A 12,587-nucleotide genomic window follows, 5' to 3' on the forward strand; every position below is an offset into this window, starting at 1 on the left:
ACTTAGGAATACTCTAAGGGCGACTAGACGTGCAATCAATCTGCCTCAGGAAATACACACAGCGAATTGCTCCAGATTTTCTTGTCTTTGGATCACTAGAATAGACGGTAATGCGACTGCTAGTCCCGGCTTGTAATCCAAAGCACACAAGTGCTCAGCACCCTGCGTGCTGCTTGAGGACAGTCGAAGAGGGGTCTGGTCGCAAAGTGAGTTCCCACAACATTGAAGATTATTTTCCTAATCGGTCTGGGAGCGCATTTAAGATAGCTAGGTTCATACGGCGAGGCCAACAGCTAGACTACTGATTGTTGGTCTACCTTGTAGCAGACCCTCAGAGGCATGCCCATACCAATTCTCAATCGTCCTTGATCAAAACCCCTCCGTCAGCGCCCTCGGTCCCATCGCGAACTCCCAGGTACACAATGTCGTGCATGATTTGTTTCCAAACTCCAGCCTCATTATCTGACTTTTCAAGCCGCCACCAGTACTTTGCTTTGACCATAAAGCCTTTGCCATCGCCGTCGTCCATCCACATGTCAACCTTCATGCCCACCCAGTTCTCAGACTTGGCTCTACTCTGCACTTCGGTGACGGATGAGAAGCCGGCGGGAATAACATGCTCGTTTGTGCCGAAATCGGTGGCCTCAGCAGCGGTGAGGCGTCGGATGGTGTAGTAGTTGGCCTTCGTATTTGAGCCGACAGATTCACCCTCCTTCAGTTGGCCAGCTTCACGAAGGATGCGAGCGACTACCTCTCCACCTTCCCCAAGATATCGCACGATTGTTGCGCCATCACGAGCGGCGTAGGTGGGGTCTTGACGACAGATCTGAAGACATTTCTCCGAGTAGAAGGCCCCCTTCCCTTCGGGTTCTTTCGTTTGCCTGTACTTGGCGTAGAGATCACAGAGGTGGTCAAAGGGATCTGAAGAGGGATCTGAAGAGTGATCCGACGCCATGTTGGAGGTTGAATGTGAGCGAAAGGGAGAAGTGCAGCATGAGTCACGTAAATATACTGAATTAATCAGTTGGACACGGTGTCAGCTTACTTCTGTCCCAATTTAGGTAGGCCCGTTCTATACGGAGCATCTATGCTCCAAATCTTATCACGTGGTATATAGCTGGCGAACCCATCGCTTGGCTTACTGGCCTTTGCATGATGTAGTAAAGAATATTCTCATTTCTTCACCAATGGCGCTACTGTGCTGAAGGTTGAAGTGGAGGGAGGAGACGCACTTGAGGAAGGCCAGGTTACTGCCATCTCGGAAGCCATAAAGATTGAAGTTAGCGCCTTGGCTCCTCAAGGCTCCCGAAGAGCAGTACGAGCAGAGGTAATGTGCTGCAAATCGATGAACAGCGGAAAATAGGCGCCAAGCGGGTGCTTGGCGATCAGGGCATTTATTTAGAGACGCAAAGACAGGGTAGACATCCCAGTATTTAGGGGAGTTATTCGGAGCTTACAGGGGACGGTTTAGGGGGTACATGCGGAGGCGGATTCAGGTAAGACAAAAGGACAAATTTGTCACTCTGCTCCACAACATGGCGTGACGCGCCATCACAGCTTACTTTAATTTAAATGTTCGATGACGAGGCATCGACTCTATCTTCTACAAGCGTGAAACAGACTTTCTCGGGATCTGCCAAGCTTCGGAGAATTATTCCCGCCCTCATCCCAAAGTGGAATCATCGGATCACCAGAAGCCACGAATAAGTCGACCGTCAGGGCGGTACCACACATCCCAGGATGCTCGAGTTTCACCATCGGGACAAACCCGCAAAACTAAAACCCCAGCTTTACGTGCTACTCGTGTATGTTGGTCCCTCTGTTGATGGCATTCTTCTGTGGAGCCTCGGGCCCAAGACGAAACAAACCCCTGGTCCACTCTTGCAATGTTTCTTTCCACCAATCTGCGTGAGTCTGGGACGATACAAAATGTAACTCTGCCGGTGTTCTGCGTCGTTTCTCGTCGTCAGCGAAACAAGATCCTGGTGAAAAATCTTGGCGAATGGGTTGCCGCGAGCTCCGTGCCGAGTGATGGCCTCGGCGATCTGCTGGCAACATGACCTCGCTTGGATTCAAGGGGGATTAGCATGGGCCGAGGCCCGCTGCATTCGTAGATCCCTACGTCTTGAGGCTCATCGAATGCTATATAGAAGCCAGCTAGGACGCTACGAAACAAACACAGCAGACTTGGTTGAGCCATTCACTCTTTGCATTGTTTCCATTCCATTCGTTTTGATCGCCCGACAACCTGGTGTTTCGTCCGATCTCTTTTTTATAACATATACACAGATCAAGCCAATCGTTACACCACCGTCACCACCGTCACCATGAAGGCCTCCCTTGCTCTCGTCTCCGTCTTCACGGCCATCCTCAACACTGTTTCCGCCGACGGCGTCGTGGGAACTGCCGAGGGCTTCGCCTCCGAAGTCACCGGCGGCGGCACTGCCACTCCCGTGTACCCGACCACGACCGACGAGCTTGTCTCGTACCTAGCCGGCGACGAGGCGCGCGTCATTGTGCTCCAGCAGGAGTTCGACTTCACCGGTACCGAGGGCACTCTCACGGAAACGGGCTGTGCTCCTTGGGGCACCGGAAGCGCGTGCCAGCTGGCCATCAACCAGAACGGCTGGTGTGATAACTACCAGGCATCGGCTTCCAAGGTCAGCGTCACGTATGACGCGGCTGCCACCATTGGAATTACCGTCGGCAGCAACAAGTCGATTGTCGGCAAGGGTACCTCTGGTGTTATCCGGGGCAAGGGTCTGCGCATCGTCGGCGCCCAGAACGTCATTATCCAGAACATCCAAATCACTGAGCTCAACCCTAGCCTCGTCTGGGGCGGTGATGGCATCACTCTCGACTCGTCCGACCTCGTCTGGATCGACCATGTTACCACTTCTCTGATCGGCCGCCAGCACATTGTCCTCGGAACTGATGCCGACAACCGCGTCACCATCTCCAACTGCAAGATTGACGGCACTACTGAGTGGTCGCCTAACTGTGATTCGTACGCCTACTGGGGACTGTACTTTGGTGGTTCTAGCGATGTAAGTCCCTCCGTCCCCTACGACAATCAGACCGAGATACTCACAATGTCCCATAGAAAATCACCCTGAAGAACAACTACATCTACCACACCTCCGGCCGAAGCCCCAAGGTCACCGGAACCACCCTCTTGCACGCCGTCAACAACTACTTCAGCGACATCAACGGTCACGCTTTCGAGATCGACTCTAGCACCCAGGTTCTCGCCGAGGGTAACCTGTTTGAGAGCGTTGACACCATCGTCGATGGCCAGGAGGGCCAGGTCCTCGTCCCTGACACCGACGGCTCTGCCTGCTCCAGCGCCCTCAGCCGCGAGTGCCAGGCCAACGGCTACACCAGCTCTGGTACTTGGAGCGGTTCCGACTCGAGCTTCCTCTCTGGCTTCTCTGGCTACAACATTGCTTCTGCTGAGGCATACAGCTCTGTTAGCGGTCTGGCCAGCAGCGCTGGTAACACTATCTAAAGTGTGAGTGCGTAGCACAACACAGCAAGATGGTTAGCGCTGGAGACACCCAATAAGGGGCAAGGACCAGTAGGACAACCAGTACTGATCGGGATCAGCCTCTGTTTTATGTATATTTTTTGCTCGCATAGTCGAGTACTCGTACAATAGATTCTACTGTCTAAAATTTCTCTGTTACTACTTCAAGTCGTATTGCTCCGCGTAGATGCTATAAATGAGATCTAAGTACCTTGGTGACATCTTAACCATTTTCAATACCGATGAAGACTTCCAATTGGGATATTTTGCGCCGGTGGTGAGTTAAAAGATGCAAGATCAAGCCGAGTCCTTCACCTCTCTGCTCCTCAAATGCACTCGCGGTGTTGCATGTCAGACAGCCGTTACTGCATCCTATCTTCCTACTATGATATATCAGGCTGCGCTCAAATCAGACTCGGATGACATAGTTGGTGCCATGGCGAGGGACTCGGGAGACGCCCAGAGTTGGTCCAGAGCCGAGTACAACTACTATTTCTCTTCGGCGCTGGAAACTCATAGCCAAGTTCCTGTAGTACGGACCGCGTGGTCTGTGGCGCAAAACATCTCTCCTACGGAGAATACCATCGAGTTCCCCATCATGCCAGAATAAGCATGCTGGAAAGAGATCACGACATTCCGTATCCCGAATATTAATAGCACGCCTTCAGACAGTCTCAGAGTTACTTGGACTTTGTTGCCTCCTGAATTTGGGTGGACCAGCGCTGGCATGGTGTTTGAGGGTCTGTGGGCTAATAACAGGACATCCAAGGTCGTTATTGGGTGTTCGATCGATGCTCGATGGGCCAACGGAAAGGTTGATGTCTTACAAGGCTACTCAAAGGACCTTGCTTCCTCGGAGAAATGGGAGCTTCGACGCGGGCTCCGGACCCCTTTCCGACCGCCAATCGACGGTACTTGGCGTCCCATAACTCTAGATGGGAGTTGGCTTCAACTCTCATGCCCTCTCAAAGGTCAAAAAACACGTTCCAATCGATTCTTGGCCACTCTAATCTCGTCGATGATGAGTTGACTCTCGTACAAGGCGTCGTCCATCGACTATCTAGCCATGGCTGTTCTTGTCGCGCAGATCGCTCTTGCCCTTGGCCATTCTATCCATCTTCTTTACACTCACAAGACTTCAAATGCATGGGATTCAATAGCAGAAATCTTGACTCTCGCAAACAACCCACACCTAAATTCTCAGGCACTTCAACATACCTCAGCTGGCATCCGGAGCCTAGAGACGTACAAGGAGATAGAAGTCGTGCGTGTGACCGAGCCTAGGGACCAAGCTGAGAAGACTTACGGTGGCCGCATCGAGCTCGTGTTTTGCGAGAATGGTGGAAGTGGAGGTACATCAGCGTCGCAAAAGCCGGCTGCCCCCGATATCGCCAAGCATACCCCGTTGCTCTGAATACAGCAACGGCTCTTGTAGTGGGATTTCCCCATGGGTGCAGGGCAATCAGCTAACCTCACAAGACTCCAGCATCCAATCGCGGCCCTTGCAAAGACGATCAACGGCCCGGCAAGTAAAGACAGACTTGTGCTATTATTCATAGTGTTACTAGAGGATAGCTAATAAGGGGACAGTTAGCAAGTCTTGTAAATAATTTCATTTTCAAGTAGTAGTTAAATGTATTCAATTGTCAAGTATCATAAATGTTGTTCAATGTTCTGGCATCTCTATCGCCTATGTCAGCCAGCCTGAACCGGACCTGTCAGCTCATGTTGCATTGGAGGCATGCTGGAACACCAGAGCTCCAGGAAGTCATATGAGAAGTAAGGGGCCTGTCGGGGCTGACTCGGCAGGCGTTTCGGAGCCCACCCGACTTGCCTGTAATGGAACAAGGGAAATCTAACTTAGGTACTTCAAGCATTCAGGGCATAATTAAGATCTGTAATTATCGAACCGGTATTGCTAAACAGCGCCGAGGCGTACTCCGTAGATAGTGCCCAGGCCCAACGCGCCCAGCCAGCTACTCCAGGCGTACTGGATCCGCTTCGCCGCTCACCACAAGTCACCACCTTATATTTGGTTAGAGAAAATTAATACTCCTTTATGCGTCGCCGTTTAGGTGGTGTTCTTGCCTCGTATTTATCCCGTTTTAGATGGTATTGACAAGGGATCCCGGTCTAGAACCTGTACTTAGTCTAGTAGGCGTCAGGTAGGCCAAGATAGCCCACCTCGCTTGACAGGGGTATTCTTGAGACCCCATCTGAAATCTCTTTTTCGTCTATCTAGATGAGGCTAAGCATAATGTTCGGTGGTCTCGGCTCGACGGCTCGACGTCCGTGTCCTCCAACCCAGCACCTATAAAGAAACCCCTGCCAAGTTTTTCCTCGACGTTCCTCACAGGCAGGATTGCCCACGCTCGTCCTCCGAGCATCGTGTCTTTCCTTGCCCGACGTTGATCCTCTCGTTTATTCACTTCAACGCTCATTCTCTCGTTCATTCTCTCGTTCATTCGTGTCAATTGTTTCATTTGTCATTCATTCTTTTGAGTCCTCGACCCTGGCCTTTCAATTGACGCTTTATTCTTCGACTACCTAATTCAAGACTGCCCATTGCGCCCCGTTTATTGATATCTTCTCTTTCAGTTCCATTTAATAGCCAATTCATTCGAAATAATCATGGTTCGACCGACATTCGTGGCTCTAGCAGCCTTCTCATTCTCCTCCCTCACAACCGCCGCTCTGACAAGCTGCCCATCGAAAGAGACAAGTTGGACATCAGACAGCGGCGCCGAATACACCGTTTGTCCCAACACCGACTACAAATACGGAGGCAGTAGCCTCCAGGTCGTCCAGCGTGTGACATCCACTACTGCGTGTGCCAAAATCTGCAACAAGGACCCGCGATGCGTCAAGGCCGTGTACGACAAGCAACGCCGCATCTGCCACGTCAAGGACAATGCCAACGAGGCGAAGATGGACTGGGCCAAGGACACCAACTTTGACACCATTCGGGCCAGAGACATCAAAGAGGGCGTCTTCATCGCTCGGTGCCCTTCTGGAACCACCAAATACCGTGCTAGCGGCGGAAAGACATATCATGTATGCCGCAACACTGACTACGTTGGCGCTTCGGTCAAGATTATCAAGGGTTGTACTACTATCAACGCCTGTGCCGATCTCTGCTCGACCGTCAAGACGTGTAGAAAAGCCGTCTTCGACCACATAAACAACGTTTGCCACATCAAGGAGGCCGAGCCCAAGGCGTCGCTATTTTGGGTACAGAGCAAGCAGTTCAGCGTCGTCTACGTGCCATCGGATACAGCGCCTTCGAGCAAGGGCAAATGGTCCGACATCATCCGCTTGCCTGTCATTCCTGTCGCAGCTTACGTGGCTCCCCAGTTCCCCCAGTCCCAGAAGCTGCTGTTCTTCTCCTCTTGGGGCCCTGACGCCTTCGGAGGTCCATCTGGCCTGACGCAGTTCGGTACAATGGATCTTCCTACCGGGGCCATTTATAAGCGAGAGGTGGCTAACACACATCACGACATGTTCTGCCCTGGAATGAGCCAGCTTGGCGACGGCCGCATTCTGATCCAGGGAGGCTCGAATGCCGAGGCTGTGAGCATCTACAACCCCAAGACCAACGACTTCACGCGGGGACCGGATATGAAAATGCCGCGCGGCTACCAGACATCGACCATCCTGTCCAACGGCAAGGTCTTCACCATTGGAGGCGGCTACTCGGGTCCTCGCGGGGGAAAGAATGGCGAAGTCTTCGACCCAAAGTCCAACAAGTGGACTATGCTCCCTGACGCCGCCGTCAAGCCCATGCTCACCACTGACCACGAGGGTATCTGGCGCGAGGACAACCACGCCTGGCTATTTGGGTGGAAGGATGGCAGCGTCTTTCAAGCCGGTCCAAGTGCGAGACAGCATTGGTACGGCACGAACCGAACCGGCTCCGTCGTCCAAGCGGGCACGAGAGACGGAGACAACGCCATGTGTGGCATCTTCGTCATGTATGATGCTGTTGCAGGCAAGATCCTGTCGGCTGGAGGCAGCCCTGACTACACTGGAAGCGACGCCACCAAGCGAGCCCACATCACCACCATCGGCGAGCCCTTCAAGCCGGCTGTTGCAAAGCGAGTGGCCGACATGGCGTTTCCTCGCGGCTTCGCCAACGCCGTCGTGCTGCCTGATGGGACAGTGCTTGTCACGGGTGGCCAGCGCAAGTCGGTTGTCTTCACAAACACCGACGGCATCTTGATCCCTGAGCTGTTCAATCCAGCTACCAAGAAGTGGACGCAGCTCGCTCCTCACGCTGTGCCTCGCAACTACCACTCCGTCTCTATTCTTCTGCCGGATGCTACTGTCTTCATTGGCGGCGGCGGACTTTGCTATGTAGCCACCATCGGCGGCTCAACCGCCAACTGTGACAAGACGGCTGACCATGCCGACGGAGAGATTTTCCAACCGCCCTACCTCTTCAACAAAGATGGCTCCCGTGCCGTCCGTCCCATCATTAGCAATTTCGCCCAAAAGCCGGTCAAAGCCGGCAGCACGCTCAAGTTCAGTGTTACCAACGCGTCGGGCCCAGTCAAGATCTCACTCGTCCGCATGGGCAGCGTCACACACTCTGTCAACAGTGACCAGAGGCGCGTTCCGCTCGACAATTTCACGGTCAAGGATAATCAGTATTCTGTAAAGTTGCCAAAAGACAACGGGGTGTTGTTGCCCGGGTTCTACTATCTCTTTGTCATGTCGCCACAAGGCGTTCCAAGTATCTCAAAGACAGTTCAGGTCATGCTATAATCCGGCCGCCTTTGGAAGATGTACACTCATTACTGTACATTAATGTGCACTGGTTTTCTGGTGCACTCAGAAGGGACTTTATAGAAAATAGATAATAAATAATGTTGTAATTCCGAATATGTTACCGAGTATTCTTGACGCTATCAGATGAGCTTCAAAGTTGCCCCGATGCATTCTCGTAGACCTACAGGGTTGCCCGAAGCGAATATGCGGCATGTTTGCGTAGCTGATGGTGACCGCGGTCGCAGGGTCGGCTGAGCCGACAATGGTTCTTGTGGTTGCTATTTTGGTATATATGAGAGATGGTAAGGAAAGGAGTGAGGGACCGGCTTGGAGCAGCCGATAGCATTTAAATTAGTTAATAGTTGAGTTCTCCAGCCTAGAGCCAGAAAGCCTTGAGCTTGGTTATAGCATTGGGTCTCTGAATGCTAAAATTATGCTTAAAAATTGTAACCCTGAGAGGTTCTGGTGCCCTAGTACACACATTCCCAGAGGAGGGCTAGAAGCTCAAGAGGAAAAGAAAAACACCAACAATAGTATCAACAATACTTCTTCTACTTATATCTCGTTCAAAATCATATTATTCTTCCTATGATAAGACCCTTGTTTTATAATCTAGTCCCTTATCATCTTTCAATGCGGAATTAGTGATACTATTAGGCACGAGTTAGTAGCCCTGATCCTCTTTCATTCATGTTACTTTATTAGTAAAGCCTAATCTGAAGAGTTGGCACCCTGAAAAATCGCCGATAACCAGGACTTGGTAAAGCTCTCTTTAATCATATCGCGTGGGCTGGTGATAAAATCCCTATTTCATAGTGCTAATTCTCCCCAGGACTGTAGGAAGACAACCCGGCCCCTGAATCAGAACAAAACCTCATCACCAGGAATTACAATCGTGCCCTTGGATATTTCTACACCGCCTCCAATCAGTTGAACACGCACATCATGGCTATCCTCAGCGCCGGTCGAAACGGACAAGCCAACCTGTATCTTACACTCCCTTCCAACATTATATCCTTGCAGAACCTCGATACTTGCCTCTCCTTTAGTCACACTTAGGTGGCCTTCATTATATAAGTATGCGGACAGCGGTCCTGCGGCGCTGCCAGTCGCCGGGTCTTCGGTAGACATGCCTGGACTGAAGAACCTGGCCTGGTACCGATCGCTACCAGGCTCTCCAGAGTTATTTGCATCTGGCGTAAAGAGGAATAATCCAAAGGAACGCTCATCAGCTAAGCGAACTTGTTGCAGGAGAACATCCCTCTCCACGACGACTTGATTCAGAGCAGTAATGGACTTGATAGGCACCAGCAGATGGTATGTGGAAGCAGTTGACATGACTCGCGGGGCAAGTGAATCATTATCGGGCAGACCAATGTCCTTGGTCTCCAGCCCAATACTTCTAGCGAGTGCCTCCGGATCTGGATGTCGGCCATGAGCTTTTGGGGGTGCTTGCGTGATTGCCACTGAATAGAGAGGATGTTGCCCTTCGAGCTTCGTCCGTAGAATCTGGACCGGCATGACGGCATCTCCCAGCTCTTGGAAAAAAGTAAACTCGTCAGAATCGGGCGACTTGGTCACAAATTTGGTCTCGGAAAAGTCGAGAAAGCCTGCTTCGGCAAGGTACCACCAAGCGCCGAGAATATTGTGCCCGATGCCCAGAACTTCTCTGCCGTTCGGGAGGAAAGATCGCAGCCGGTAGGTGGCTTGGGCCCGGGTTGGTTTAGAGAAGAATGTCGTCTCGGAGAGATTGAACTGCCGGGTAATCAGCTTCAACTGGGTGTCGCTGAGAGTGCCGGCGAGATCATCAACGACCGCAAGAGGGTTTCCCTTGTACGCGGTTGAAGAGAAGATGTCAACGACGGCAAAGTTGACGGTCGACATCGTGGATGATGGGTTTTTCGGGATTAAGCCTGTATGTTTTTGTGGTTGAAATTGTTTTCTGCCGCGGCAGGAGTTCTCCTTTTATCCTTTTCACAAGGGCAAGAATGTCGGTGTCGACATTTGAAGGTTGTAAGGTGTATGTGTATTTGAAATCCAATCTGCTTTCATAATGGTCAAAGGATTGCTAAGCTAATATGACGCAATTGGCAGAGGTGATGTCGGTGGTGATAAACACGGGGTAATTTTCCCCCGAAATCTTGGTATAGGCTAGTAATAGCAGTATTACATTAGCCATAAAGTTTAGTCAATTCAGCAGTAATGGCTTGGAGCTTTATATCAACTACTTCAATTGTAGAAACAAGTCGCCTAGAGCTAACAGCAGTGCAGGGTAGATGATGATTCTGTTTCTTCAATTTGAGAATAAGCAATGGTTCTTATGGAAGCGACGAGTGGTAACATATGTTCACCATTCACCACATATTTCTTCCAGTCTCGACTACAGTGTGAAATCCATCCAGTTCGTCTCCAAGCTTCACAATCAAATCTAGCAGCATGTGATCACATCCAGCACCTCCGATAATTCCGATGCTCACTGGCAGCTGCTCCTCACGCATGCTCACCTTTGAGTCAAAAGAATGAGCCCCAATAGGCACTGCGTAATCTGGAAGCCCAGCTGCAGCCGCTTGAAAGGTGTTGACATACGGCGATGAAGACGTGAGGGGAGAAGTGTTGAGTGACCCGTCTCGATACAATTCAAGCCCTGGTCCAAGTGGGTATAAAACCAGGGCTTCCTCGCAAGACGGTAACAGCTGCGAGGTGAACCACTCTCTGTAGACTTGGAGATGACGAACCGCATTTTCGTAGCTCTCATCATCAATTTGAGCAGCAAAAGCAAGGCCGCTGCGAGGGACCGGGTTGACGAAGGGAAATTGCCCGAATTCCTCCTGGTAGTCGGCGATGAAGGGTTGCCCAAGGGCCCGGAACTGATCTCTGACCAAAACTAGAGGATAGTCACTGATGAAAGCAGCGATCCCTTCCTTGTTGCCCGTGTGACGAATGAAGGAATTGTTTGTATTGACATACTCAACTCTGGCTTCTAGAAGAGCAGAAAGGTCATCGATGAACTTTTCGAAGATGGGCATGGATGTTTTGTTCGGGGACGGCCAAAACTCCTGCGGCAAGATGATCCTCTGGGGAAATGTGGTGTAGTTGGCCTTTTTCTCGAGCCAACCCTCGTATGCTGTTCGTAGAAGCCTTGCATCTCGGGCGATCAAACCGGGTGTGTCCATCCTTGCCGAGACAGGGAGAATTCCATCCAGAGGCAAACTCCCATTAGTGATTCTAAGGCCGAAAAGGCCGTTCGCCATGGATGGCCCTCGAATGGATCCAGTGGTATCAGTTCCCGTACCAAGGTCTAGCCAGTCGTACGACGCCAAGGCTGCTCCTGTGCCGCAGGAAGACGAAGAGGGGCTCTGGTACCCATCACCTCTGGGGTTGAACGGCGCAAGTTGGTCCACGTAATTTGCTGTAGGCACCTCACCGGCGGCGAATTGGGCCGTTTTGAGCTTGCCAACGATGACAGCACCGAGACGGATGAGGCGCTGGAGGGAGAGGGCTGTCTCAGTTGCAGGCGGATAGAGGGCGAAGTATGCTCTGGAGCCGGCCCCCGTCTTGATCCCCTTGAGGTTGAAGACGTCCTTGACGCCAAGACGCAAGCCCGAGAGAGGCCTCTCGGGCGATGGCTTTGGGTAGTAATGGCGTGAGGGAACGGGGATACTGAGTGCCCCGTTGACGCTTTCGCCGACTGCGGCAGTAGATGGCAAATATGTTCCATCCTCGCCCTCAATCACAGCCTGACTAAAGGCCATGTTGTCGTCAACGTAGAGTCTATAGACCCGGGTCAAGTCACCAGAGGGATGCAGGAAGTATGGCCCAGATGGCAGCTTTCCGGTTGAAGTCAATATGAGTGTGGTGGTACCGGTGGACTTGAGGTAACGCTTGATGCCAGCCGACACCTTTGCTTTGGCGTGGAGAATCAGTGTCGGGAGGAAAGATTTCGACATGACGTCGTCCCCGTTTAGTAGATTGTCAAGCTGCTGTTCTAGATCTTCGACCTTCGACGGGAAGTCACTGAGATAGGTGATAGGCAAGACATCGCTGAATTTGGACTTGAGGACGTTGACGGACCCTGCAATGGTATCTGGAGAGTAGTACGTCGTATCATTGAATTGAAGAACGGTCGATGCTCCAACAAAGCCGGCGAAGGCTAAAATAGAAAATATCATTGTGATCAAGTCTTTTACAGCGGGATGTATCCTTGGATAACAGGAAAATATGTTGAACGATGGAATATCAATCATGCTGAGCAGCCAACAGGAAATGACAGAAAGAATGAAGGGACGTGGTGCGA

The 12,587-nt window shown here is 51.5% G+C and overlaps 6 protein-coding genes across 6 annotated transcripts; 3 read left to right on the forward strand and 3 right to left on the reverse strand.

Moving 5' to 3' along the window:
* Positions 1-95: 95 nt before the first annotated feature.
* Positions 96-1,037, reverse strand: BGZ61DRAFT_455407 (uncharacterized protein). Its single transcript, XM_046246376.1, has one exon. The coding sequence runs from the start codon at positions 953-955 to the stop codon at positions 356-358; it is 600 nt and encodes a 199-aa protein (XP_046101822.1). The 5' UTR covers positions 956-1,037; the 3' UTR covers positions 96-355.
* Positions 1,038-2,327: 1,290 nt separating this feature from the next.
* On the forward strand, positions 2,328-3,508 carry BGZ61DRAFT_357042 (pectin lyase fold/virulence factor; the record flags this gene model as incomplete). Its single annotated transcript, XM_046240842.1, has 2 exons — positions 2,328-3,047; positions 3,104-3,508. 2 exons carry the CDS (start codon positions 2,328-2,330, stop codon positions 3,506-3,508), a joined length of 1,125 nt encoding a protein of 374 aa, XP_046101823.1.
* A 1,084-nt stretch (positions 3,509-4,592) lies between these two features.
* On the forward strand, positions 4,593-4,940 carry BGZ61DRAFT_534593 (uncharacterized protein; the record flags this gene model as incomplete). Its single annotated transcript, XM_046254167.1, has 1 exon — positions 4,593-4,940. One exon carries the CDS (start codon positions 4,593-4,595, stop codon positions 4,938-4,940), a length of 348 nt encoding a protein of 115 aa, XP_046101824.1.
* Positions 4,941-5,887: 947 nt separating this feature from the next.
* BGZ61DRAFT_455410 (uncharacterized protein) lies at positions 5,888-8,418 on the forward strand. The gene has a single exon (XM_046246377.1). The coding sequence runs from the start codon at positions 6,158-6,160 to the stop codon at positions 8,288-8,290; it is 2,133 nt and encodes a 710-aa protein (XP_046101825.1). The 5' UTR covers positions 5,888-6,157; the 3' UTR covers positions 8,291-8,418.
* Positions 8,419-9,154: 736 nt separating this feature from the next.
* BGZ61DRAFT_495613 (uncharacterized protein) lies at positions 9,155-10,177 on the reverse strand (the record flags this gene model as incomplete). The annotated part of the gene is made up of 1 exon (XM_046250912.1): positions 9,155-10,177. One exon carries the CDS (start codon positions 10,175-10,177, stop codon positions 9,155-9,157), a length of 1,023 nt encoding a protein of 340 aa, XP_046101826.1.
* A 527-nt stretch (positions 10,178-10,704) lies between these two features.
* Positions 10,705-12,123, reverse strand: BGZ61DRAFT_308704 (amidase signature domain-containing protein; the record flags this gene model as incomplete). Its single annotated transcript, XM_046238782.1, has 1 exon — positions 10,705-12,123. A coding segment is annotated over one exon (1,419 nt), but the record flags the coding sequence as incomplete, so codon positions are not given.
* Between the last annotated feature and the right edge of the window lie 464 nt (positions 12,124-12,587).

Source organism: Ilyonectria robusta (assembly GCF_021365365.1).
Source record: "Ilyonectria robusta strain PMI_751 chromosome Unknown BGZ61scaffold_15, whole genome shotgun sequence".
NCBI lineage: Eukaryota > Fungi > Ascomycota > Sordariomycetes > Hypocreales > Nectriaceae > Ilyonectria > Ilyonectria robusta.